Genomic DNA, 26,021 nt, shown 5'->3' on the forward strand with positions numbered 1-26,021 from the left:
TTCCGAGTTGTTCTTGTGTTATATTTGTTGTTGTGTTTTCTGAGTTATTGCATTATATCTTTTCATTGTGTTTTATTGTTATTGGTTTTTTTAATTTGTATTTGAGTTCTGTGAGTTGCTGTGTTTTATTTGCCGTTACATTTATATTTTTGTCATTGTTTTTCCTCTTTGCTGTTTCCTGTGGTTGTGTCCTTTCCTTTTTGACGTTGTGATTTGTTCCCCAGGGCCACCGTAGATTTGACATCATTTGAATACTGAACCCAGTCAATGTACACCTGCAGTGTAAAAAGTTTATAAAAGTAACTTTGTTGACTTTCTCTTCAGGCCCGGACATCCCGTTCGTAGCCGTCTATAAGACCCAGAGAGACGGGGAGAGTGAGACGCAGGACAGAGAGAGTGAGTACTCCAGCTGACTCCAGCACAGATTTGCATTCACAAGCCTCCGTCTCATGTTAAAGACGTTAGCGGGTGACCTTGTGACGCAGCGGCGTTGCGAAAACATGGAGAACGACCTTGTCAGGAGGGGACGGAGCGACCACCTGTGCACTGAGTCACTGTTTGTCCACCAGCCAAGTCCGGGAATAATGGCAGTAATCACATTACTCCTCACAATGGACGTCCTCATTACATTATGACCTGCTCGACGGCTATATCAGCATACTGTAATGTGTGTGTGTGTGTGTGTGTGTGTGTGTGTCATCTTTTACCAGTATGATGTCCCTGCTCTGACTCTGTTGAGTCTATACAATCTTATTACTGCAGATCATTTCATGCATTCAGCTGTTTAACATCATTATTAACAAGGTGAAGAGTCAACTGTGGTAGCAGCGAGTCTGTACTCACTTTTTGATCATTAAAAACAGACTTTTTGGTGCTGTATTTTCATACTAGAAGTATTTTTTGTGATATTAAAACACTTACAAATCCACAATAATCCAAGAATGGAAGTCTGATTTTACATGGAGATAAAAAGAGTCTGATTGAATTTTGATTTTACGTTCGCGATGAGACGTTTTTTACTTTAACTTCTCTGTATGTGTGATAACTTACTGGATGTAAACGTTGTAAATCTCACTGGTTACGGTTGTGGCATCTTGCAGGTATCGCAGAAGTCCACAGGCTGGAGAACAACGACAACCTGATGCTGACTCTTGCCTCCATGCAGATGCCCACAGTGGAGTACAAGGAGATCAACATGGACGACTACAGTACGTGTCACCTGTCGGAGGGTTAATAGACACAAGTGACTCACATGAGAAGCAAAAGCAAAACCTAATAAAGGTTTTTATCTTTTTCTGGCCAGTGAACCTTTAAAATGAAGCACTTTAGATTCTACACTCTTATATTCTTTAATGTGTGTTACTGGCTTCTTATCTCATGGGATCAGAAAATTTAATTTGAACCGTTATTGTTTTGAAGATTTGGAACATGCTTGAATTTAAATGTGCTGTAAAACAAAACTCTTTTAATATCTGAACTAGTCTTGTTGTTTGTTTCTTATCTCTTGGTGTCTCAAACCAGATGACAAAGTTTTGGTTTGGAGAGCTTGAAAGTTCTTTTAAATTGGCTGTATTGTACTTTTAAAAACCTGTTTGGACCCTGATTATAAGGTAAAACTATCAAGAGTTTCAAAAGACACACAGAGGAAATGTTTGAAATTGGTATTGTAATCATAAAAACATCTCTTCTTCTGGTGAGATCGGGCTCTTCGTTTCTCCAAACCTCTGTGATATCACATGATATCATGTACACTTTCTGCAGAATTAATTCTGGTATTGATTGAAAAGCATCCCAACTTCCATCATCCTGTATTTTAGACTGCAGATGTTACATTATTCTGACACGTTGTCGTCATAAAGTGGTATCAATTGTGACTGTTTTTGCTTGCATCTGTGTTGCAGCCTTGTCGATGCAGATCCTCAAACCGGCCGGCTTCGTGGAAACGTCACACTATCCTCTGCTGCTGCTCGTGTACGTACGAGTTGATGTTTTCACACAGGTAGACAAGGAACAACAGCGTGTCCACTCGCAGCGCTGATTCAGACGTATTGATCGAGAGACACACTGCTCTGTTCCGTCTCCAGCTGGATATTAAATGCTCGTCCTCCTGTCGTCCCTGTTATTTCAGTAATGTTTGTTTGGCTCTCTCTGCAGCTCAAATTTAAGCTTTTCACTCTGCCTGCATATATCCAGTCATAATTCTTTTTAATGCTTATTTATCAAAGTGACTGTGAACACTGTGCTGCTGCGTCAGCCTCAGTTGATGTAAAGTCAACTTGAAGATTTAAGTTGTGTACCTGCAGGGTTTATTCAAAAAACACACTGGATTTTATTCAGCAGTCTTTATTGTGCAATGTGTCTGTATCCCTGCAGCGACGGGACACCCGGTGGCCAGATGGTGGCGGAGCAGTTCCACATGGACTGGGCCACGGTGCTGGTGAGCAGCTTCGGCGCCATCGTGGTGCGCTGCGACGGGCGAGGCAGCGGCTTCCAGGGCACCAACCTGCTGCACCGCATCCAGAAGAAGCTGGGAGTGTACGAGGAGCAGGACCAGAAGGACGCGCTCAAGTACGTCTCACGGCTTCACATCACACCGGAAGTTCTCCGTTGACTTCTTTTTAAGACAGTTTAAACAGACAGCTGCTCTCCAAACACCACTAATATCTATTTCGTCACACCTCGATGTTTGGTAAGACCTGGTCTAAATGGAAATGTTTGTCCAAACTTGACCGAATGTTCCTCTGTTGCAGTTTTATTTTGAAAGAGGCCTACGTCGACAAAACCAGAGTTGGAGCTTTTGGAAAGGTAAGAATAAACCTAAAACGCAATCATTTGATTATCGATTATTAAATACTCATCACACTACCATCCTCAAAGAAAAGAACTTGGATTAAAAAAACTAAAACACCTTTGAGACAGATTTAAAATGCTCATTTCAGCTGATATCAAAGCAAATTAAATATCTGAAGACTTTTTATCAACTAAATGAATTAAAAACATTTCATCGGGGATGGTGTGGGTTGCAGCCACATTGAGGATCGATAAACTCATTTAGTATATCATAAAGCATGCCATAAAACATGAAGCAACACATTTACAGCAGTGCTTGAGGACTTGTTCTCGTCCCTCAGGTGTACGGAGGCTACGTGACCAGCCTGTTGGTCAGCGGCGAGGACTCTCCTGTGAAGTGCGGCGCCGTCCTCTCACCCATCACCGACTTTGAATTATACGGTGAGCCCTGTTCGCTTACATGGCACCTCATGTATGATGCACACAGGTACTGAAGCTCTGCATAATCAGTGAGGCTCAGGCAGGGAGCGTTCACCAGGAACAGGAGGGACGCAGACTGCAAATCCGGCACCTTCACCTTATTTCCCTGACTGTGTCATACATGTACGTACTGTTCACCTTATCAGCGAGATGGTGCAGATACGCCTCAGCACCCCAATCATAACAGCAGGCAGGCGGAGTTAACCACCCCGGCCTCACCTCGGCTACCGGAGGAATCAAAATGTGTGAAATGTAGAATTGTGTGGAGGGAGACGGAGGGCCGGAGCGCTCACAGAGGCAGGAAACTGCAAATGAAGGAGGAGCTGCGTGCCGCGATGTGACTGATTTCCCATCTATTTGATTCCTCTCGCTGTGCCAGAGGAGGGTGAGAGACACGCCGTGACACTGTATAAGTCTGGAATTGCAAATGAAGACGGCCTGTGTAGATGGCTGAATATATTTGAATATGGAGAGGAGGAGGAGGAGGAGGAGGAGAACCTGTGAGCTTTTTCTTTCCTTTCCCCTCGAAATGGCCCGAGAACGAGACAGACATGAAACATGGATCTTGTTAATAAATGTCTTGGTGTAATTTGACGTTTGGTTAATTGAATCTCTTCCTCCCGCAGCTTCTGCGTTTTCAGAGCGATATCTCGGGCTGCCTAAACCGGATCCGAGAGCATACTCGGTAAGATTTTAATTGTTACATTTTAAATTCAAAGTGTACGGAAGAGAAGTTAGGACCACCGGGAAAAAATGTAGTTCCTCTTTTTGTTTGTTTTTACAATTCTGACTTTTTCTTCTCGGATTTTTGAGTTTTTTCCTCCAATTTCAGACGTTCATGTTTTTTCCCCAGTGGTGATAATCCTCTTCTGTACACTTGTGCTGATGACTGCAGTCTAACTTGTTGCCTCGTGTGTCTCGTTTCCTCTCAGATGGCAAATTTGGCACACAGAGCGTCTCAGTTCATGGATAAGAAGTTTCTCATCATCCATCCAACAGCTGACGGTAAGAAAACAATTTCATTTTTTCATTTTTTTTTTTTTAAGATCTCCTTCTTCTCTGTCTGACATTTTGTTATGTTTCCCCCCCGCCGCCCCAGAAAAAGTCCACTTCCAACATACAGCGAAATTCATCTCCCAGCTCATCAATGAAAAGGCCAACTACACCTTACAGGTACGTGGCGTTGTAGCTTTCACTCCGCTGTAATTACAGCAGCCGCTGATCCAATTTCTGCGCTCGTCTTTTCTTCGCCCCGGTTCAGTTTCTCCTCCAACCTTTGGGAGCTCGGTGATCCCAGTGGGATCCCACAGCAGGCGGAGGATTAGCCCCTCACAATGCCTTCAATCCACATAATGAGATTACGGGACCTTCTCGGGAATCCTAATCCAATTAAGACACAATGTAGCGCAGCCCACTGTTCACTGGAGCTTATTACTGACTGATGGGTTCCTCTGCACACAGGCACTGATCGTCCTCGTGGCTCTAACAGGTTTTAGGTCAGCCTACATAAACATGACGACTCAGTTAACAATATCTGTTAAACCTGCACTCTAGAAACTCACTACAAGTCTCAATTAGTGCTAAATTTAAATCGTCAGTGCCAGAAATTTAACAGTAAAAATCCCCTCTCTCTTCTTTTTCACCATCTGAGATCAGATTTGACCAACTGATAATTAAAACAACAATCCAAGAGTCATTTAAAGATGCCGAGCCTACTGTGAGCTGAAATGTAACATTGTGAAAATGCAGCTTTCACAAATAAAAATCATTTAAATTTCATTTTAAAATTCATTTAAATAAAACATTTTCAAAGCAGGACGTTAACTTGCTATGAAGTCTTTTTACAGTGTAGTTTTACTCCATCAATGTCCCATTAAAGTCTGTTCACAGGTCTTGTACAGGTGGAGTACTACTACATTATCAAAAACTGCCAAAGCAAATTAAATAGTATTGTGTTTCTTCCTCAGCTCTTAACCCTAAAACCTCACACTGGACTCCAGATCTGAAGACTTTGTTGTTAGCTTGAGAGAAAACAGTCTTCTGGAGCGGAGAACTTGTTCTGCATCTAGATTCTTCAGCCTGTGGACAAAACCTTCCATCTCATGTAAATAATGAATGTGTGGTCGCTGCAGCTCCCTCACTGTAAAACGTATCTTTGTGTCTCAGATATACCCGGACGAAGGCCACTTCATCCACAGCGAAGCCACGAGGCAGCACCTCAGCCAGTCCCTGGTGAACTTCTTCGAGGAGTGCTTCAGGCTACCGGAGATCGTGTTTGAGGAGGCGCTGGAGGAGGAGAGCGAGGACGAGGGTTAGCCTGGCCTCCCTCGTGCCCTGAATCCTCCCCTGCTCATACGTTTTCGCCTGCCCTGACCTCCATCCCGTCCCTGTGCCCGAAGCACAACACTTGGCATTCAGTCGTCCACGATATGCAACTCTCTCCTGCTCTTTGCTCAATTTGGTTTTGCATTTGGACTCCCCGTGTCCGCATGCCGAACCTGAGACTGCCTTTTTCCAGCAGATTGACGATTGATCTAATTCTACGTCCATCCTCCCTCCCTCCCCCAATCCTCTGATGCCCCCTCCAGAGTTCAGATCTCAAAAGGCCGCCCCCCCCTTCTCCTCCGGAGAGCCGACACAGACTGACGACCAGTTTTTGGAATATACCGAATGATTTAACAGGAAGCAGTCTCCTTCACAGCGGGATGGACCAGCTCCTCAAATAGCGGTGGAGAGAAAAGCATCGGCTCTCACGCAGACTTTGAAGCTGTGAGGACGAGGAACACCTTATAGCACATAACTGCTGGGCTTGTATATTAATGAGAATCAAGACGCCTGGTGGAAAAAACACTGGTTGTTCCTAACGGGCGTCTGGAAATGTGCGGAAACAGGAAATGTTACTATTTTTAAAGTTGTGAAGAACTTTAATGTTGGACTGTGGTTGTGTCTTTTGTTCTTACAGTATGTAAAATAGCACACGAAGCATTCACTCGGCTTTTTACGAATATATTTTCTTTTTTTTTGTTTGTTTGTTTTTTTTTGTTTTGCCCTGATGCTGGTTTCATCTCGTCGCTTCATTTTTCATGTGTTTCAGTGATGCTGAAAGAATTCTCCATCTGGTAAAAAAAAAACAAAAAAATGTCTGGAAGAGAAAAGTTTCTTAATGTTCATTTGACACAGTTTTATTGTGATGATCCAGTTCTTTAGGAAAAAGAACAGGAAAAAAGAAAACAGAAGTGTCAACTTGTTTTAGTCACTGTGCCTTACTTTGTCAGAAAACATCCTGCTGTGGGACTGCATTTATGAACTACAACGAGGCTAATTTTACAAGAATAGTTAGACATTTTGGGAAATTTGCAATTCTCTTGTCGAGAGTTGGAGGACGTTGATTCAAACTCTTATCTGCCTGTTAAATATGGAGCTGCAGCTGGCTAGCTTAATTAAACAGTAAGCCTGGCTGTTGCAGCTAGCTAGTCTATTAGCTCATGATGAAGTTGTTACTTTGTACAAAAACATATTGTAAAAACTACAAATTGCGGTATTATGGAGGACTTAACTCAATATTTAACAAAAAAGATATGACAGTGGTGTCAATCTCTTCATCTAACTCAAGACAGCGAATAAACATATTTCCCAAAATAGCGGCTATTGTTTTAAACCTGTAGCTTGAAATAGAATATTATGTCAAATGAACTCTATTAAGAGCTACTCTCAAAAGCTTATACTTGACTGAGAAACTGAGGAGATTTCAAACTTCTTCCACTCTTTGGAAAGATGCCCAAATAGATTATTACACCGAGCTACAATGTACAGAGTCTGCATGCACCGTTGCTTTTAAGATGTTAAAGAATGGTAGGTGAAGAAAATGTATAGCCAGTCCAGAAACCACAGTGTGTGTTAATCAAAGTGCTGTGTCACCTTACACTTGAAATCACAGAATACATTAATAAAGGCCATTAGGATTGGTGTCACACCCCGAAGAAATGATGCATTTGTATATAAGGGTGAACAGTTGTGATATGATGATGAATTCTTGAGGCACAAGTTTAATTTTCCACTTCTTTTATTTGAATGGCCATTTGTGTTACGTTTCAGTGCATGTTGAAGAGGTTACTTGCAGCACTATCCCCGCCCATAGCTCAGCTCCACATGGTAATTTTGACATATTGAATGTTCCGTACTGGATTGCATAAATTACATTTCCAGTAGTATTGTGATTGAGATCCCAGTCTCGTCAGCTTGATGTGTAAATGTTATTCAAATATCATTTTATTCTAAAGAGAAAAAAAAAGAACATGAAAAAAGAAACAATATTACCTGAGTGTTATTTGTGCATAAAGCATTTTGGAAGTTACATTTGACTATTCATTTCCGTTCTCCTGTTGCTGTCCTTGAACTGAGTTGATTGAAAGTGGACTTTATAATTGCCAATGGCAACATCGAACTTTCTTGCCAGTGGTTGAGGACTTTTTCAAGACGCTCAACTTTGTTATCCAAAGCATAGAAGGAGATTGATGTCAGACATGTGGCATGAAGGTAAATGTTAGAATAAAAAAATAGATATTTTATCAGCCGTTACGTCTTTTTTGGCTCAGCTGTTTTGTTGCTTTTCTGTAATTATTTATTTATGCATAAACTTTTTGTCTCCAATGAATCCTGAGCGTGATACATAACATAACATGTTCCGCTAGCCAGTGTTAGGAATGTTAGTGTTTGTTAGCAAGTGTTAGCAACATTAGCTAGTGCAACAACATCACTTGAGGGGGCTATCACATACTGGGAATTACCATTAACATGCTCATGGAAACTAGCATCCTGACCTGAATCAATAAATTACATTTTGTGTTGATGAGTGTACATTTTACATAAATATAGATCATAAACATTCAAGATCATTATAAACAGTGTCTGCTGTAACATTAACTAAGCTGTAGACCCAGCTACAGCATCCACAAAGCATGATTTGACATTATATAAATCCTGCCCCACAACGAGACTTATGATATATATTTATAAATCTGTCCTATTTCCACTTAACTATTTGGTTTGGTTGCAGATGCAACAGACTGTGCAAGCAGCAAAGGCAAAATCAAACAATCAAATCATCTGTAAACATTCGTAAGTCACATGATTGAGACTGTCAGTCAGCAGTTAGAAAGGAGACACACTCCGCAAACAAACATCAGAAAAAATATTTCTGCTCAAAGCTGCTTTCTCTCCCAGTGTAAACAGGACTGTAGTTGTATATCAGCGCTTTGCTCTCTTCATCCTCAGATTCAAATCTGTGCATGTTCTTCCTTGCTGTAAGGAGAGAAACCAGTGCAGCATTTAATAGATCACAAAGTTTGTAGCAATCTGACTAATGACTATTTAATCAAGGGACCAAAGGTAACGCTTTCATACCTTCATTGACAAAGAATTGGGCCATGTAGAAGGTGATCCTGACTGCTGACGGAGAGTGTGGAATGTAAGGCTTCGTCCACTCAAATGCGTTTTTCTCCGGATGCCACTGTGTCCCATAAATTGGATAATCATAAGCTGCCAAAAGGCAAGTCAAGAAAAAAAGATAAAAAATGGTTCCCTTCACTTTAATTTAGCTGTAACCTTGTACCAATACAGTGTTGTTGCAGTGTAACTACCTTCCATTGTTGACACAAACTCGACTTGTCCGTCTGTATTCGTGGAGAGAACTTTGTAAAACGCCTTCAGCTCCTCAGTTGAGTTGAAAGTCTGCAAGAAACATAGAGGTTAGTTCTTCTCTTATTTTACACATGTTGTGGGTAACTTTGATGACTGAACTGTTTTCTCATCATAATAGCAACGAATGACGTACCGACGTTGTCACACTCCACTTGTGAGAGTTTTCTGTCAGCGGCTCAGAGGCCAAATCTTCCTTGAGTTCTGCTGGGAAGTCCTGAAACATCTTGCTGCTATTGGCCTCTGGAAAAGGTTCATTAAAAAATATGATAATTAATAACCATGTTTTGTCATAATAAATATGATTTTCATAAGATTTTGGGACAGTTCATGAGTAGAAGTTAGCATGTTAACCAGCTTGGCCAAGCCCGTCCCATCCCAGTCCAAAAATCCTACCAGCAGTGTACACCGACATCCCCTGGGCCCTGTTAGCACCTTAGCATTTAACAACACTAGGTGGTTAGTCTGGTGATATGCTGCCCCCTACTTGTTTTGAGTATGAATTTAAAAAGTGTTAAAACAAAGCCATACCCTTCGTGAAATCCAGATGCAAAGCCACACCGGTCGTATTGGTGCGTGACAGTACCGGCTTTCCGCTGGTCAAATAGGCCAGCTGCTCAAATCCGAGACACGTGCCCCATATGGGAAAGTAGTCGCCTTTCTTGTTTGCCTGAAACACCACACACAGCATGCAGCCTAATCCAGCATCAACGCACTAAAAGACAGTTACTAGAATTGTACACTTTTACCTCAATAGCCAGCTCGTAGAAGATTCTTGCAGACCTTTCATAGCCAGATGAGGTAATGCTGGCAGCCCCACCTGGGTAGAGGATCCTGTTTAACATGGACACACAGGGACTGAGTCATGATCCACAAAGAAACATCACAAACAAAATGTTCTGTCTCTTTTTTATTTATTTTTTTAAGCAATACAGACCTGGGGTGGTCAGAATAATAATAATAAAAAAACATTAATATTTGATATTCTTGTGGCCTTCAGAGGATTTGATTCATGCTTTGAGGTGAATGTGTTGTCAGGTGCAATGTGAGTTCACGACTGAGTTTTATGAGTTGAGGACTGGAAGAAAATAAAGTTTTGCTAGAATGCTCTTTAGAAAATTCCTTTTTTTTCCTCAGGAGAATTTTTTTTTTTTTCTGCATGTGCAGGGAGAAAACAAACTACCCTAGAAGAAATTATGAATGTTTTTTTATTTAGAACATGGGGTAGGGGTGCGCTTCACCCTCTTATGGTCAAAATGAAAGAAAAAAAAAAATTTCTTCTGCCAAAACTCGGTTTCACACATGCAAAAGCAATCTTCTGATTTTTTTATTTTTTTAAACACGTTTTAAAAAACATCCTGCTGAAATTGCTTTTTTCACGTCATAAACACAGAAGAGATTTACATCAGACTTGGAAAGGATTTTCTTTATGTGTCCCCTCAGGGCTTCTGTATATGGCATCATGACATACTAGTTTGTCCACCCCTTGTAAAGTTAAACATTTACTTTTCTAAAACATACAGGAATATGACGGCACATGCAAAAACATGGCATGAAAGCTTTGACTTCTAATCGATGTATAATAAGACAGTTACCCATTAATGGAGTTGAACAGTCTCTTATACTCCTCTGGTGTCTGGTTAATCCTGCAGAAGTAATAATTAAAAAAAGAGGAGCAATGTTAAATGTGTCAGGTGACACACAGTGGTGTATAAACATAAAGCAGCAGATATGAGTGACAGTCATGAAGTCTGTTAATAGATGATAACTCACATGACAGGAACAACCCTCGCTCCTGCTGACTCCAGGAACTTGACATAGGAGGCAGCGATGTAAGATGACTGATTGGGTTTGGGTGAACGAATATCTTGAGCCAGAATACCTTTTAAAAAAAACAAAAAAACAAGTGGGTTTAAAATGTCGCTAATTCTGACTCGCCACTTCGTTAGCTAAACCTTTTACTAGCTAGCTGAGGTCTGTTAGCTGCAGGTTTTAACGGTAATGTCACCACAAAGTTAGCTTAACGGTGCCGGTAATTACGTGTTAATACACTTACCGATGATGGGTCTGTCATTCCTCTCAGCTGAGGAACAAAACGGCACACACGACAGAAACACGCAAAACAACAACAAGCTCATTTTGCTGGAAGTGAGTCAGAACTTAGTAACGTCCTCTGAGAGTCGCCCTGTTGTTTTTAATGGAACTTCCTCAGTCGCCATTCCTCTGATATACTCGCCCACAGCACTTCCGGCCCGCGTCCTTCAGAATAAAAAACATCACGTTTGACCGTTAGGCGTGTTTCACAAACAAACGAATGATGAACCCACGACAAACACGTTCCTCACGATTAATTTTGTGATGATAACCACTGTCACTGACCACGTTTTGGGATCTTTCGATTGCGGAGATGTTTGTAGAATCGCTTGCTGTTTTAACTTTTTAAAGGTGTAACTGATACGTTTATTTTGAAGTCTGCATCGAAAACGGAAGTACCTTCTTGGACAGTGACGTTGTGGTTAACTTGGGTTTAAAGTAAAGAAACAATCAATTTATGGAATAAATGATGAGTTTAAAATGGTATTTTTTAATTTTTTTCATTTAGTTAATCTTAAGGGGAATATTATGGATGTGTATGGAATGTATGGAAGCCCATTTCCCCCCCCCCCCCAAAATTATGAGAATTTATGGTAAGTCAAAAGTATAATTTATTTTTTGACATAAAAACTCAGAATTATGAGATAGAAAGTTGAAATAATGCGATAAAACCTCCTAATTATGAAATAGAAATTTGAATTTATCAGCTAAGAAGTCATAATTACAAAAAATGTGAGAAAAAAAGTCAGAATTATGAGATCAAAAATAGAAATTATGAGATTAAAAGTCAAAGTTAAGAACTAGAAAGTTGAAATGAGATAGAAAGTAAAAATTATGAGGTAAATAGTCATAATTATGAGATAGAAATGTTGCAATTATGAAATAGAAACTGATAATTGATAAAGCACTGACAAAGCGGTCATATGGCCACATTCATGAATCTTTAATGCTCAATCTTAAAACGGTAAGATGTGAAACCACATTACTGCTGTCTTGTGTAATTCTGCTGACTGCGTAGAAACAGCTGAACGTACGACATCAACAAAAAGTACTTGGAGTTTCCACCACAGTTCAAAGTATTCAGCTTCGGTTTGTTTCCCCCTTTTTTTTTCCTCCCCCATTTTGCTGATGGCGCCTCAGGTCATGACATCACACCCAGTCTGATCGCTGACTGTGAGGCGGCTCAAGTTTACGCCAGCAGCCGCCAGCTGATCATGTAACTCGCTGATGACCTCTTCGGTTAACACCCGGGTGCGAGCCAGGATCCAGGCGAAGTCGACGTGGAAAAGGCCGAAGTAGTTAGAGCAAGAGTAGACCAGAGAGTACGAGTGGTAGTCTGTGGAGAGGACCCAGTAGGGAGCATCTGGAACACCTGGACACGGACGTAGACGTATAACTGAATGATTTATGTTGTATTATAAAAGTTAAACATAATGGCTCTTTAGTGTATTTACCTTTAAAGAAGCTGACATCCAGGATAGCAGGTTGAGATGCGTTTCTAACTTTGGCAACACCCTCGATTGAATTTATCTTCCCATTAGACCTTCAGGGAGGAAGAGATACAGGACAGCTCATGTGCAGGAGGGTGAAAGGTTTCTCGCAGCAAGGCAAATATTCTGTTTGTTTTTTTTTTTCGCTGAGGGCAGTTCGATACTTACAGTAGCTCTGCATTGTGAACCTTGACCGTCCCGTCAGCCAGAGGGCTGTACGTGGCTTGGTTACACTTTCCTCTCTCAAACACAGCCGGGAGCTTCTCGATCTCATACCAGGTGCCCATGTACTAGAAGGACAAGAGCACAAAGGTCCATCCAACTTCTTTAAGACAGTTTAACTCTTCCTGTATAATAAATGTGCTTCATCAGCAAATAGGCAAGAATTACAACACTTGCACACATGATCAGTATGTAAAAAAATCAATCAAGTGACAAGATAAAATTCAGCAGACTGGATGTTTTACCTTTGTAACGTTGAAGTCCTCCTGCACTGATGGTCGGGGGCATCGGCCAGGGTGGAACGACTGACCGTCAGCTGCTGCGGCCGTCAGCAGGAGCCCATACAGGACCTTCACATCGAAGTTAGAATGATTAATGTGCTTTAAACCGGCTCGGCTCAAAGTAAGAGTGCAGTATTACGAGATTACCTGGAATGTCTTCATGTCCACGTGGCCCTTTTGCGTTGTATTTAGAGGGTAAAGTAAAAGCACGAACTGAACCCTAAACTACACGCGGAGAGATTTTTGGCACGCAAAAGAAAAACATCCAGATAAAAACGTAACCTTTGGAAGGAGAATGTGTTTGAAGAGCTGGCTGGACGCCAGTTGTTTACAGAACCTTTGACCTTCACTGAAAATCCAGGTTTCTAAGAATCACATTCAGTGAAAGGTTTTCAGTACAGTATCCGACTGCTAGCGCTACAGAGGTGGATAGTGGAGATAGCACTGGTAGGGCCGCAACAAACTCAGAATCAGAATTCCTTCATTTGTCCCGCAAATGGGAAAATTTGGTCAGTAATATTCCAATATTTCCCTCTTAATAATCTTCTGGCTCCTCTGAAAGGATGTAGTGATGTCCAAAAAAATATGTCTGAACATCATCTTTGTGAAGGTGTTAAAGATGTTCCTCAAAGGAGCTGCATTGAGTTTTTTGCACTGGTCCTAATTGTTTTACATGCAATCTTTAAAAGGGCCACTGTAAACTTTTTTTTCCCAGTGGTGATAATCCTCTTCTGTACACTTGTGCTGATGACTGCAGAGTCTAACTGAATCTAACTTGTCGCCTCGTGTGTCTCGTTTCCTCTCAGATGGCAAATTTGGCACACAGAGCGTCTCAGTTCATGGATAAGAAGTTTCTCATCATCCATCCAACAGCTGACGGTAAGAAAACATTTGGATTTTTCCAGTTCTTCAACATCTTCTTCTTCTCTGTCTGACATTTTGTCCTGCGTCTCATTATGTTTCCTTCATACAGCGAAATTCATCTCCCAGCTCATCAATGAAAAGGCCAACTACACCTTACAGGTACGTGGCGTTGTAGCTTTCACTCCGCTGTAATTACAGCAGCCGCTGATCCAATTTCTGCGCTCGTCTTTTCTTCGCCCCGGTTCAGTTTCTCCTCCAACCTTTGGGAGCTCGGTGATCCCAGTGGGATCCCACAGCAGGCGGAGGATTAGCCCCTCACAATGCCTTCAATCCACATAATGAGATTACGGGACCTTCTCGGGAATCCTAATCCAATTAAGACACAATGTAGCGCAGCCCACTGTTCACTGGAGCTTATTACTGACTGATGGGTTCCTCTGCACACAGGCACTGATCGTCCTCGTGGCTCTAACAGGTTTTAGGTCAGCCTACATAAACATGACGACTCAGTTAACAATATCTGTTAAACCTGCACTCTAGAAACTTGGCCCGAGATAAATTGAATCACCAGCGCCAGGAAGTTAACTGCAAAAAATCTCCTCTCTTCTTTTTCATGATCATTTCAAGTAGCAAAGCTTTTTGGTTTTCTGGACAAACATCTGGCATTTTCTGACATTTTATAGACTTAACAATTAATAAATTAAGACTCAACAACTGGGAACCTTTGAGGGAACCGAGGTTAAAAAAGACATGTTTTGCTCTGTGAACAGAGAATGAAACAAGAAACAGGTTTATGAAAAGAGAAAACTTTATTCAACAAAGCACCAATATTTATACAAAATCATGTGCTCTCACTTTTTCCCTTGGAATCTTATTTCTCCAATATTGTATTTAATTTTTTTCTGCATGAAAATATTTAGCTTGTTTCAACTGTATCTCTGCACGAGGCGGACGTCTTGTTTAGACTGTTGTTTAAACATTCTTCAGAAATCATATAAAAAAAAAAAACTGTACAAAAAAATAGAAAAAGAGGCAAAAAGTGAGAATAAAAAAAAACAACAACACGATAAATTACATTCTTAAATTTAATCTTCTGATTTCATGTTATGTGCTGTGACGGTATAAATAAATCATTGAGTTTAAATTAAATAGCCTATTGAGAGTTAGAGCTGCTAAAGGAGTGAGATCACCAAGATGAGAGGCTACCACACACACGACGCCTTCAACCGTGAACATTTTTTTTTTAAAAAAAGAAGAAAATAGATTGAAAATAAAGTACAGTGCATTTAAAGTTACTTTGGTGGCAACACTGGCTGTCTGGTCATCCCGCTGTTGGACGAGGGGACCGCGTAAGTTACGGAAACAAAACTTCCCCCTCTTGAAACATTGAGTAAACTTCTAAAAAAAAACCAAACAAAATAAACTTTTAAAAACTCTCCACGACAACCTGTAAACAATACAGTGAAAGTAGCTCTTTACGCTCCCATCACAAACCTCTTTGGAAATCTCCGACTTGTAAAAAAAAAAAAGAAAAAAAAAGAAAAAGAAATCGCCACATTTCAGGGGCGGCTGCTGAAATGTGGTGGTTTCTTTTTTTTTTTTTTTTCCCCAGAGACGTCTTGTCCTCAACACACCTGGGTGACCGTCCTTGAGTGAAGGTAAAAGGTGCTGCGTGTATCATTTTGATGTCAATAAATCATTTACCTCATTCTGTTTGAGATTTTAGCATCAGTGTCACATGTCTTCTGGGCTGTTACTTTAAAAACAGGCGTATTTGTATTGGAATCCACAAAATGTCCCCAGTTCATCTTACCTTCCCGTATTATATCTTGGCTGTGGAGTTTTGTATTTTATTTTCCTCTTTAATAATCTTCTGGCTGACGAAACATCGGAGCATCGTCTTTGTTAGCAACAGGGTGTTAAATGTGGTCCTCAAAATGTTACACGTAGCACCGAAGATGTGCGGAAAACGACAAATCTTTTCCCCCCGCGAGCGTTGAGGTGGCTGGGATGGGTTTCGTTGGTGGAGTGGCACACGAAAAGGATTTAAATGTTCTTGTGGGTCTCGATGCAGAGGACGATGTACTGGTTGGAGCAGCTCCGCGTCTGCTGGCCCAGGAGCAGACCCGAGGTCAGGCTCGACGACTGGCCCGTGACCGACATGTGGTCCGCCCGCCACGTCTCACAGTGTTTGTCCGGCACTCGGTGACCCCTGCTGCTGGAGCCGTGCCAGATGCTCTTCTGGGGCCTGATGGATAGACGGTACAAAAAGGTGAATATAACAGAAAATATAAAATACAACCAACGAGGCAGCTGATCGAGTTCACTGACCAGAAGGGGTCAGCTAAAACATCCCGGCCGTCAAAGGAGTAGATGGGTATCCTCGCGCTGATTGGCCCTCCGTCGCCGGTGAAAATCGACCGCCAGTTCCTAAACATCACATCACCCTACACAAAGACACACAAAGCGGGTTGTAATCAAGCCGCCACAACTTTTCGAAGGGTTATACAAAAGCGGCAGCGAACACGACTCACCCTGAGGTTGGTTACTGGCAGGGTTTCCCTGAAACCAGGATACACCACATGGACCAGGTCTTGCCTGTGGGAGGAAATGAAGGCGCGGTAGTTCGGAGCCAAACCCATCGCCTTGGCTTGCTCGTAGCACATCCGGTCAGCCATGTCGAGCCCCATCATGCCGCCTGAGTGGGGCTGGTTCAAGGCGACCAGGTTGAGCTGGAGGGGGAAGAAGTCAACAGATGAGACTGTCTGGACGTTCAGAATGATTACTGAGACCTGAAAGGTCCAAATCAACATCGTCACAGAGTTCAGTCTTCCTGACACTCACCCTTTCGTTAACAGATCGTATCCTTTCCATCGTGTCTCCTTGTATCTGATATGCAGTTCGAGGCTAAACGAACGGATAAAAACAGATATCAAAAATGTGCTACTGTGGAATGTTGCACTTGTTCATGCATTATTTATCACTTTAATAAGCAAAAAGCCATAAAAAAATAAGCAATAAGTACCTCATCTTGTGGAATGATGTTGTTGGAGAGGTAGATCAGACTGCCGAGCTGCACAGACAAAACACAGAAAAATCAAGATTAGATTTACATCGAAAGCACCGGACGTACGGCGAAAGAGAATTTGTAAATCAGGGTCAGATTTAGACACGTTTTCAAAGGCAAATCCCACGACACTCACTCGGTGCCTCGCTGAGCATGAAAAAGGTCCAAGTAAAGCAATTAAACTGCCGCTACACCATCTGATTTGTTACAACAGTTAAAGCTTCGACCCACAAGCATATCATTTTAAAAGGAGGCAGCTCTGTGGCTTGTTTCCAACAACTCTTCTGACATTAATGTGCATCTGTGAGGTCTCAGAATGGTGTTTAGTGCTGAACTGAGGATGTCAGATTGCTTGAAAAACAGTGGGGACAAAAGACTCAGATGAAAATAACTGTCCAACATCATACTAATGATGTGGGAAGTACTACGTAGAGTATTCATCTGGGTCAGTACCTGGATCTCTTTCCATCCCTGGGAAACCTTGAGGAACAGACTTCCTGTAGCTGTGACGTACGACAGAGTTCCCTCTGCGTCCTTGGCGGTGTTCTGCATCATGATCTCACGGCTCGAAAATGTTTTCAGCTGAAAGACAAATAGTTGATTTGGGGGTGTTTACGGTTTGTTATCATGCAAATGTTTAACATGAAGTTCAACAACGTGGCCAGAGGAGACATGTTTACTTACAGATGCTGAGTTACCCGAAGGCCCGGGAGGTCCTGGAGGTCCAGGAGGACCAGTGGGGCCAACGATCGTCATGGCTGGGAGATCAAAAATGTAAAACTACTTCAGAAAATGCAGAACAGGGTGTTTCTTGTCCCTGAGTGTTAAATATGTTTTACTGGTGCTCTTTTGTTCCGTCTTTTGTGTGTAACTGTATTTCTACTCTCCAAGCTCTTCATGTTTGATCCCATCAGTGACACGAACAATGTGTAAACTAAGATGCCTGCTTCCATACAGCAGTACCTGCTTGACGAATTGTACCTGAGCCGTATCTTGAGGATGATGAAGGGGGTCCTGGAGGCCCTGGTGGCCCAGGTGGACCGGTCCGTCCTGGAATGCCCAAACCTGGGATACCTGGTCCTCCGGGGCGGCCTGGTGGCCCCATCCTGGAGTCTCCTTTGGGGCCCTGAAAGAGGAAGTTATCGATCGCTTTTTCCGGTCACAATGATGACATGTTACGTAGCCATGGAAACCTGACTCACCACTGGTCCCGGCCTCCCAGGGGCGCCTGGCTGCCCGGGATAACCTGCCTCCCCTTTGTCTCCCTTCACTCCTTTCATTCCCTGGTCACCTTTTGTCCCCTGTGATTACACACAGATGAAAAAAACCTGAGTCTGATGTCATATAAAGGCAACATGAAAGATTTTAATCTAACGGAAACTTACCAAGCCTCCCCTCGGAAAATATGTGTCTGCAGGAAAAAGACGAGCGGCCGTTAACAAAAGGTCACAAAAGATTTTCTAAAAACGTGTTCATTCACAGGGTGACGATCACATTATTTGATTAAATACCAGGAAAATGTGGGAAAAAAAGAGATAAAATATTCTCCTTCACTCATTAAAACACGCTTTGCAGACTTGTTTTCATAACCTAGCAATTTGTTTTTCCCCTCAGTGGCATTTAGAGGCACTTATTATTTTTTTTCATGTTATTTAAAAAATGTTGTGAGCCGTTATCTTTGGATTGTGTTTAATTTGTGTTGACTCACTCGGAGGTGCCGGCAGCCCAGGAAGGCCTCTCTCTCCCTTTTCTCCTTTCGGTGCGGTCTGACAGTTACCTTGAAGATGGAAAAAAAAAAAAAAAAAAATCAAGCTTGATGCGATTCCTTTTCCTCTCTTTTTTGCTTTTTAAGTAGAAAAGATGTTTCATATTTCTTCAATTTTGAAGCAAAATAGACGATCCAACTCACCAAACGCAATGGTTCCATCAGGATTGAGCTGAAATAATGGACCACAAACTTAATTAACAGCACTCACTAAATAAATATCATCTTAAAATCATCCAGTCTGTGTGGTTATGATCTTAATCAGCATGCAAACGACAGATGCAGATTTTCGGTAGGTGTGATTTCAGTACTACCTCGTGTCTGTCTCGGCACTGAACCTTGACCTTTCCAGACTGGACATGCAGCATGCAGGTGTGTTTCAGAACCATCCTGGAACAGTTCTGAGTGATGAAAGGTTAGGCTAGTACCGGTGTTACACAGACAAACATGCAGTGAATGAGTACACAGAGGGGAAGAAGAAGAAGAGGGAGACGGGTCAGTTGTTTTCTGTGCTGGGAGGTTATGAGGTTGTTGGAAACTGAGGTTTGATGACGGGAGATGGAAACTTATGATGCAGCTCGGCCCTTCAGTCAAAAGTAGCTCCGTCTGAACACTGACGATTAGTGTGATGAAGGAAGTGAAATATGCACAGAAGCACTTCTCATAAACTCCAATGTTTCATCTCTTAGACCTCCAGGCCACCGTGAAGAAAATGAAGGTTTGATTTAGAATAGAGACGAGGCAGGAGAACGGCGGATTATATAAGATTAAGAGGTGAATAACTGCGTAGATAGAAGACATGCTTCATCAGCAGTACGTTCTGCAGAAGACAGACACCTACGGCCATTTTGCAGTGCGGTCTGGGCGGGATGGGGAACACTGTCTTCAGAGACCAGGAGGGAGGAGAGAGGGACGGTGAGCACAGAGATGTATAAAACACAGCAGATGATTGAAGAGTCACGACTGTGTGTTAATGTTTGTGTGGATGTGCTTACTCCTTTTGGGCAGTTGAACATTCCCGGGCGACCCGGCAGTCCAGGAGGACCAGGAGGTCCCTGAGAGAAGAGCAGACGAAGACGACAATAAAACAAATAATTGAAGAAATAAAGATAATATTCAGTACAAACTGACTAGAAGAGGAAAACTTGAGTGCTACAAAATGTTACATCAAACTGGCACAAATAAAGTGTATTATCAAACTCAACCAGAATATGTTTCATTTACAGATTCTGGACCAGTAATCCAACTCACCGGCTGGCCTATAGAGTCCCCTCTCTCTCCTTTTGGTCCAGTCAGACCTGGACGACCCTGAACAGACACACATCATCCAGAAGCATCTCAGTTAAAAACAACAACAACAAGGCTTCTTAGACTGGATTTAACTTCGATGATGTCAACACACTTAGTATCCTCTGGTCGAAGGACTAAGAACTAACATCGGGAAGCATCAGCGTGTCTGGGAAGTTCTTACCGGTCTTCCAGGAAAACCAAATTCTCCTTTGGGTCCTGGTGGTCCGATAGGTCCCTGTTAGGAAAAAAGATAAAGTGAGTGCCAATAAAATAAAATAAAGTTAAATTAAATTAAATAAATGACTCAAGAAGACATTAATGTGCCATTAAATATTTTTTTTTCTGTTTTATTTATTATTCACTTCATTCAAAAAAAGTAAGCTGTATTTATGTAGTATTTGTCACTATAATCCATTTAATGGCAAATGCATTTATTTATTGATACATTTTTTTGCTCTTTTATTTTTGGTTTTGGCAGTGTTGGTCCTCCATCCAACAGCAGCAGTGAAACAATTGGATTTAATGGTGTTATAAAATCAATAATAAGTTATAGTTTATCTGCCTTTGTAGTGGTTTATTATTGAGTAACTATTATTATTTTTTATTTTTATTGTGGCTGTTTTGGCCCTCCATACATCTAAAGCCGTGAAACAATCGGACTGAATGGTGTCATAAAACCTAAAAAGTGAAATTATTTGCCTTTGTTTTGGTTTATTATTGAGTAATGACCTTGTTTTTTAAAAAAGATTTGGTCCTCCGTACAACTTCAGCAGTAAAACAACTGGATTTAATGACTATTCGTGTATTGTTCATTAATACTTACTTGAACTCCAGCAGGTCCAGCTACGCCGTAATCACCCTGCAGCGACGACAGATTCACACTGATTCACACACTCACATTTTACAAAAAGCTGTTCGTACTGACACACAAATCCTGAAGAACATGCAAACATACAACACACAACAGAAAGTAAAAACACTGTGACAACAAGTATAACCTTGTCTCCTTTGGGTCCAATCGGACCAACCAGGCCCGACGTCATGGATCCATCTGCTGCGATCATGAACCCCGGCTCACCTCTTTCACCCTGCACGTGCACAAACAAAGAGAGAAAACAAACCCGCATGTACACAAACATTAGAATGTCTACAGAATAACACGAGTATAATCACGTTTGTCAGATTAATCTGTTTGGACTGCGCTCACTTTAGGACCTGGAGGTCCGCTGACTCCTGGTAACCCCATGTCACCCTTTGGACCCTGCAAACATTTAGAAAACAAACATTAGGGTGAAAAAGTTTAAATATTGGATCTGCATGTTGCGTTATCCATGTTAGGAACAAGAAAACTGACAGCTGAGAGCATCGACTCGAACACAGAGCTGTTACTGTTTGCAAACATTAAAAAAAACGAAAGCTATCTAAGCACGCGTTTCTTTTTTTTTCTTTCTTTCTGTCGTGACGTCAGGGTCATTTGGTGCGAGATACTCACAGCAGGTCCCTGAGCTTCAAAAATCCCTGAGTAGTTGAAGGCACCGTCTGTATCGTTGAGTAGGAGCTGAAGAAAAAGAGGCAGAAGGAGAAATCAAACTGACTCCCTGAACAAATGTAGTCATTTACGCTCTCATCGCTCTGCAGTTTGGGAGAAAATGACACCAAATAAGCCACCACTTACATCCTGGAGGTTGATGAGAGGCCCCGGTGGTCCAGGTGGTCCTGGAGGGCCAGGTAGACTGAACCCGTCTCGTCCTGCCTCTCCCTGAAAAAACACATTTGATATTTTCAGTAAAAAAAAAAAAATCCCTGAACTGTGAGTGCAGATGTCGCATATCCACACTGTTTCACCTTTTGTCCAAGATCGCCTTTGTCCCCCTTCAGTCCCTGCAGACACGACAAGACACAAACTCTTAAAAACATTCATGTATTTATCTGATCTTATCTTATCAATTACATATTTGTTCATTTATGGAGTCATTTTCACATGTTCAGTTATCTATACTACCAAAAAAACATTTGAATAAAATCCACAGTGTGTTCATCCATTTACTGACCTCCTCCCCCTTTTCTCCATCCAGGCCCGGGAACCCTGGTGGTCCTGCAGCACCTGGCTCCCCCTGCAGAGACACAGAGAGACGTTAATCATTCACACACATCGCAGGTATGATGAAACCTGCTTCCTTTTATTTCACCTCCATTTCTCAGCCCCGTGAAAATGAAAACAAAATGATTTCATCAGCTTCCTCTGAGATAGTTTTGCTGATAAATGACATTGCAGTCGATTTTCTTGAGAAAGGTTCACTGCAGTGTTTCGTGTTGCTTCATTTCTGTGGTGAGGTAACGTGAGGACAGCGTTCCTGCCTCCCACAGCTGCAGCTCGCTGCCGACAGCTGACATCCCTCGCCGCCATGCGGCCTTTACAGCTGTTTACTACAACACAAGTGCAGATCCAGACTTTTTAAGAAGCTTTGCCCGACTCCAGCGGAGATAAACCCGACGGAACAGACTCACCTTTTCACCCGGCTTCCCCGGGAGGCCATCCAAACCAGATTTACCCTTTTGACAGACAACAGAGAAGAGGATGGAAAATGAAATCAAAGAGACCGCTAACCTGAGCTTTAAACATCAAGTGCATAAATCTATAGAATCGGGAGCTGTCAGTCAGCTGAAGTGGTTTTATCCTGTATGATCCCTTAACAGCTTTTTATTGGCTTAAAAGGAGCCACAGTCTGCTGTGTTGTCTTCTACTGTGTGCAGCATTAAACGGAATTCAAATAAGCCCTAAAAACCAAGATTGTAAACTGTAACAGAACAGCAAAAACAGCTTTTGCACCGAATTCAAGAACTATCTCACCTTGGGTCCCTCAAGTCCGGGGATTCCTGGAGGCCCCTGTGTGATAAATACAAGTGAATGTATCAGAGGTTATAAAAATAGCAGTTGAACATAAAAACATGGAAGCAAAATATTGCGGCGCTCTGTGACGTTGAATGCAGCCGTACCTGTGGGCCTCCTGAGGGCACAGCTCCAAATCCACTCAGCATCCCAGATCCCTCCAGGTCCTCAAATTGACCGAAAGGAATTCACATGATCAAAATTTGAGAGTCTAAACAGTTTTTATCTCTAAATTACTGCAACCGTTTCAGTAGGAATTAATAAAATAATGCCACATGTGCCGTTTTCATCGATTCATCCTGATTTTGTCCGTGATGGAGATTGGTACCTCAAAGTCGAACGCATAGCCCCTTCCTGGAGGACCTGGTGGCCCAGGAAGGCCTGGTGGACCCCTGGGACCAGGCTGCCCCTCTGGACCATCTGGGCCTGGTAGACCTGGAAACCCTGCAGGACCCTGATCTCCCTACAGGAGACATGAATCAGTTAAATCAAGGAAGTAAGCAGGAGAGAGAGACAGGTGGGTGGGTTTTACCTTTGGTCCTGGTTGCCCGTTGACACCAGCATCTCCCTGTTAGACGGACAAAATGAAATGACATCAGCTTTGATGCTGAACACAGAGTGAGTGTGTTTCCTGCTTTGGACAAAAAGCTACTGAAAAGCAGACTTGTTTACTCTCGAGCCCCTCAGCTTTATTAGTCCGCCGGGTCACCTCATTAAGAGCCGGGCTCCTCGTGTTTGGTGGTTATTTAGCTGATGTGTAATTGTTTTTTGCTAAGAGAGCGCTAAGAGGCCGGCTCGAGGGAAATCAGCACCACCTCGCTCAGAAAAGGCAGCGTGGTCACACAAAAACATTAGAGATCTTTAAAGTCTGTGCTGCGTTCATTAGCCTCACCTTGTCTCCTCTCTCCCCAGGGGGTCCCGGATCTCCATCTTTCCCATCAGCTCCCTGCAAGAGTGACAAGACTATATTTACATTTCAGATATTTTTAATACATCTCTACCAGATGCCAGTGGGAATTGACTCTGTGCATTCACTGAACAGTCTGATTAAAGTGTTGGTAACGTTCGTCTCCATGAACAAGCGCAATGAGAACATTAAACAAAGCTAATGGTCTCCGGGGACTAATGTGGAAACCTTTCACACACCAGAACACTGCTGCAGCGCCGGCTGTAAACCTGCCAGTCCTCCATTCACACTGTTAGTAAAAGCTTTGAATGTAAGACAAAAAAAGACACATTTCCCCCGACAGATGCTGCCGCAGCTCGCACCATGTTCTCAAGCTCTGCCGTCACTGTAGCTCGAGGATAACTGGACTTATTTCAGCGTTGTGACACACATCATGGATCATTCATGACTCATAATGTGCAGAAAACGGTGGGCGAACATGGCTTTTCTTATAAAGTCGGGGAGAAATTCTGTCTTTTTTCGGCCCCACTGATCTGATGGGACCGAGTGTTATAATACCTGACCAGACCCTGAACCAGAACCAGACCCAGACCCAGACCCAGACCCAGAGCCACTAAACCACTCCTCAATCACCTGGAAACAGAAGCTAGGTCAGCAATACAACGTGTTTAAGAAAATAGATGGTCCTTAACTTTAGCTGCGTCACTACGTGGCTTTACTGAAAATGAATATGTTGTTCTTTTTCAGGCTTATTTATGAACGAAAGACATGAGGATTGTTTCACTTACAGGCAGTCCAGGTTCGCCCTGCTGTCCATCCTTCCCATCTCTCCCAGGGGGCCCCGGTGGTCCAGGTAAGATGTCCTCAGATGGGGTTCCTGGGAGCCCCGGCTGTCCGGGAGGGCCTGGAGGACCTGGAGGCCCCTGATGGAACAAGGTGACAAATATAAGACGTATCACAGCGAGCGTCACTGCTTTAATAACCTGTTGAACTCAAGCTGCAGATGACAAAATGATGTGTCCCTATAAAGGCTGGATAATAAATGGAACGTGGTGCTGATGAGAAAACAACGTCCACTCACCCTGAAGATCTCTGCATCACTGTCAAAGTCTTCCAGTCCTGAGCCCTCCTGATGAAAACACACCCGTCAGTCAGTTAACTCACCATCATTTTGCTTCGTGTTTCTTCCAGGAGTCATTTTCCTCCCGCAGATTCATAATTACACACTCCTAAAACAAAACCACTTCAGCCATAAAAAGGAATAATCACCAGAACAGGCATCAGTCGCTTCATTTTTGGACCAAGATGAGTTCTTATAGTTTCATTTCTAAATATTACTGATGCATTAAAAAAAAAGTATAATTCAAAGGCTTTGACACAGCGCGACTGCAGCGGCGACTTCAGCAGAAACAAAAGCACGACTGAGAACAGAGTTCACAGATGAAGGAACCTGAATGGATTCAAGTTATTTGGGATTAAACCCCTCGACTGCAAAATAAAAGCAACATGAAGGATTTCTGCTCTGTTTGGCACAATCTCCATCAGAACTGTAAACTGGGACTTACATGGTTTCCTGGGACCAAGAAAAAGGTTAAAAAACAGAATGAAAATACTGCTGAGCAACCCACCAGGAACATGGAAGACCGAGGTAGACCTGCAGGTCCAGGAGGGCCCGGCGGGCCTGGTAGTCCAACGCCAGGATCACCCTGAGGGAGACATGTTGTGATTTAACAGTCATTTACAGTTCACACACCAGTGAAGTATTAACATTTACATTCATGACACTATTCAAGTCGAGGTCTCATGATATTAAGAGATCGGTCACCTTTTCTCCCTTAAGACCAGGCTCCCCCTGTAGTCCTGGAAATCCTGGAATCCCAGTTGCTCCCTGGGAATAAAAACAAACAAACTCAGTTACAGCTTTGCTCAGTATCATCAGAGGTCTGTAGTCCAACAACACGCTGACTCTTCATCCAGCTGTGAGTAGTGGTATCAGGAATGAGGTTCTGGCTCTGTGACATCCATCCACTGGCAGCTGGATGAGGATTTAGTATCAGCTGATATAAAGTATCATCAGTAGTTCTCTAAATCAGTACTTGTATGTTGGCAATGGTTCATTCCTGCATCAAAGACACTTTCACAGGACTGGACCTAGAAATCTACAAGCCTGGAAAGACTTTACTC

At 42.5% G+C, this 26,021-nt stretch overlaps 4 protein-coding genes and 1 long non-coding RNA gene across 12 annotated transcripts in view; 2 read left to right on the forward strand and 3 right to left on the reverse strand.

Moving 5' to 3' along the window:
* Positions 1-7,836, forward strand: part of LOC119008443 (dipeptidyl aminopeptidase-like protein 6) — a 219,307-nt gene extending 211,471 nt beyond the window's left edge. For 3 of the 4 annotated variants that reach the window (XM_037078756.1, XM_037078757.1, XM_037078755.1), the window contains 10 exons: positions 325-396; positions 1,101-1,208; positions 1,902-1,971; positions 2,374-2,568; positions 2,751-2,805; positions 3,132-3,231; positions 3,897-3,955; positions 4,203-4,275; positions 4,370-4,443; positions 5,437-5,586. In XM_037078756.1, the coding sequence (XP_036934651.1) occupies positions 325-396; positions 1,101-1,208; positions 1,902-1,971; positions 2,374-2,568; positions 2,751-2,805; positions 3,132-3,231; positions 3,897-3,955; positions 4,203-4,275; positions 4,370-4,443; positions 5,437-5,586 (956 nt within the window). Of the gene's footprint in view, positions 1-324; positions 397-1,100; positions 1,209-1,901; positions 1,972-2,373; positions 2,569-2,750; positions 2,806-3,131; positions 3,232-3,896; positions 3,956-4,202; positions 4,276-4,369; positions 4,444-5,436 lie in introns of all 4 variants that reach the window. The other variant, XM_037078754.1, reaches the window with a different exon arrangement.
* On the reverse strand, positions 7,316-11,214 carry ggh (gamma-glutamyl hydrolase (conjugase, folylpolygammaglutamyl hydrolase)). Its single transcript, XM_037078758.1, has 9 exons — positions 11,024-11,214; positions 10,741-10,849; positions 10,563-10,613; positions 9,717-9,801; positions 9,499-9,637; positions 9,104-9,210; positions 8,910-9,000; positions 8,674-8,808; positions 7,316-8,571 (listed from the first exon to the last, which is right to left on the reverse strand). Exons 1-9 carry the CDS (start codon positions 11,103-11,105, stop codon positions 8,453-8,455), a joined length of 918 nt encoding a protein of 305 aa, XP_036934653.1. The 5' UTR covers positions 11,106-11,214; the 3' UTR covers positions 7,316-8,452.
* A 510-nt stretch (positions 11,215-11,724) lies between these two features.
* Positions 11,725-13,336, reverse strand: LOC119008699 (apolipoprotein D-like). The gene is made up of 5 exons (XM_037079304.1): positions 13,202-13,336; positions 13,019-13,123; positions 12,720-12,841; positions 12,516-12,604; positions 11,725-12,433 (listed from the first exon to the last, which is right to left on the reverse strand). The coding sequence occupies exons 1-5, from the start codon at positions 13,214-13,216 to the stop codon at positions 12,198-12,200; spliced, it is 567 nt and encodes a 188-aa protein (XP_036935199.1). The 5' UTR covers positions 13,217-13,336; the 3' UTR covers positions 11,725-12,197.
* Positions 13,337-13,880: 544 nt separating this feature from the next.
* LOC119008715 lies at positions 13,881-22,172 on the forward strand. Its single transcript, XR_005071493.1, has 4 exons — positions 13,881-13,933; positions 14,028-14,077; positions 19,977-20,295; positions 22,116-22,172. It is a non-coding gene; the product is annotated as an uncharacterized LOC119008715 (long non-coding RNA).
* LOC119008712 (collagen alpha-1(XVIII) chain-like) overlaps positions 14,709-26,021 on the reverse strand; it is a 56,739-nt gene continuing 45,426 nt past the window's right edge. For 3 of the 5 annotated variants that reach the window (XM_037079332.1, XM_037079331.1, XM_037079336.1), the window contains 34 exons: positions 25,663-25,725; positions 25,466-25,543; positions 24,919-24,966; positions 24,626-24,760; positions 23,823-23,876; positions 23,463-23,498; positions 23,259-23,393; positions 23,038-23,097; positions 22,892-22,927; positions 22,549-22,593; positions 22,092-22,154; positions 21,886-21,921; positions 21,716-21,799; positions 21,533-21,598; positions 21,248-21,301; positions 21,039-21,128; positions 20,864-20,899; positions 20,222-20,275; positions 20,002-20,058; positions 19,746-19,805; positions 19,592-19,633; positions 19,065-19,151; positions 18,895-18,922; positions 18,694-18,762; positions 18,371-18,396; positions 18,188-18,286; positions 17,967-18,111; positions 17,670-17,743; positions 17,439-17,567; positions 16,944-16,991; positions 16,763-16,825; positions 16,453-16,650; positions 16,250-16,365; positions 14,709-16,166 (listed from right to left, as the gene is read on the reverse strand). In XM_037079332.1, the coding sequence (XP_036935227.1) occupies positions 15,965-16,166; positions 16,250-16,365; positions 16,453-16,650; positions 16,763-16,825; positions 16,944-16,991; positions 17,439-17,567; positions 17,670-17,743; positions 17,967-18,111; positions 18,188-18,286; positions 18,371-18,396; positions 18,694-18,762; positions 18,895-18,922; positions 19,065-19,151; positions 19,592-19,633; positions 19,746-19,805; positions 20,002-20,058; positions 20,222-20,275; positions 20,864-20,899; positions 21,039-21,128; positions 21,248-21,301; positions 21,533-21,598; positions 21,716-21,799; positions 21,886-21,921; positions 22,092-22,154; positions 22,549-22,593; positions 22,892-22,927; positions 23,038-23,097; positions 23,259-23,393; positions 23,463-23,498; positions 23,823-23,876; positions 24,626-24,760; positions 24,919-24,966; positions 25,466-25,543; positions 25,663-25,725 (2,616 nt within the window). In that variant the 3' untranslated portion in view covers positions 14,709-15,964. The remainder of the gene's footprint in view (positions 16,167-16,249; positions 16,366-16,452; positions 16,651-16,762; positions 16,826-16,943; positions 16,992-17,438; positions 17,568-17,669; positions 17,744-17,966; positions 18,112-18,187; positions 18,287-18,370; positions 18,397-18,693; positions 18,763-18,894; positions 18,923-19,064; positions 19,152-19,591; positions 19,634-19,745; positions 19,806-20,001; positions 20,059-20,221; positions 20,276-20,863; positions 20,900-21,038; positions 21,129-21,247; positions 21,302-21,532; positions 21,599-21,715; positions 21,800-21,885; positions 21,922-22,091; positions 22,155-22,548; positions 22,594-22,891; positions 22,928-23,037; positions 23,098-23,258; positions 23,394-23,462; positions 23,499-23,822; positions 23,877-24,625; positions 24,761-24,918; positions 24,967-25,465; positions 25,544-25,662; positions 25,726-26,021) is intronic. The other 2 variants (XM_037079334.1, XM_037079335.1) reach the window with 2 other exon arrangements.

This window comes from Acanthopagrus latus, chromosome 19 (assembly GCF_904848185.1).
Source record: "Acanthopagrus latus isolate v.2019 chromosome 19, fAcaLat1.1, whole genome shotgun sequence".
NCBI classification, from domain to species: Eukaryota; Metazoa; Chordata; class Actinopteri; order Spariformes; family Sparidae; genus Acanthopagrus; species Acanthopagrus latus.

Excerpts from the sequence above, each read along its gene's own strand:
- ggh (XM_037078758.1), bottom strand. The coding sequence starts at position 11,105 with ATGAGCTTGTTGTTGTTTTGCGTGTTTCTGTCGTGTGTGCCGTTTTGT. Across the intron at positions 9,211-9,498 it reads GCATCTGGATTTCACGAAGG|AGGCCAATAGCAGCAAGATG; the intron begins GTATGGCTTTGT and ends AACCTTTTCCAG. Across the intron at positions 9,001-9,103 it reads AGTGGAGTGTGACAACGTCG|ACTTTCAACTCAACTGAGGA; the intron begins GTACGTCATTCG and ends TGTTTCTTGCAG.
- LOC119008699 (XM_037079304.1), bottom strand. Across the intron at positions 12,842-13,018 it reads AGGACTTCAACGTTACAAAG|TACATGGGCACCTGGTATGA; the intron begins GTAAAACATCCA and ends TTGTCCTTCTAG. Across the intron at positions 12,605-12,719 it reads GTTCACAATGCAGAGCTACT|GTCTAATGGGAAGATAAATT; the intron begins GTAAGTATCGAA and ends TCCTCCCTGAAG.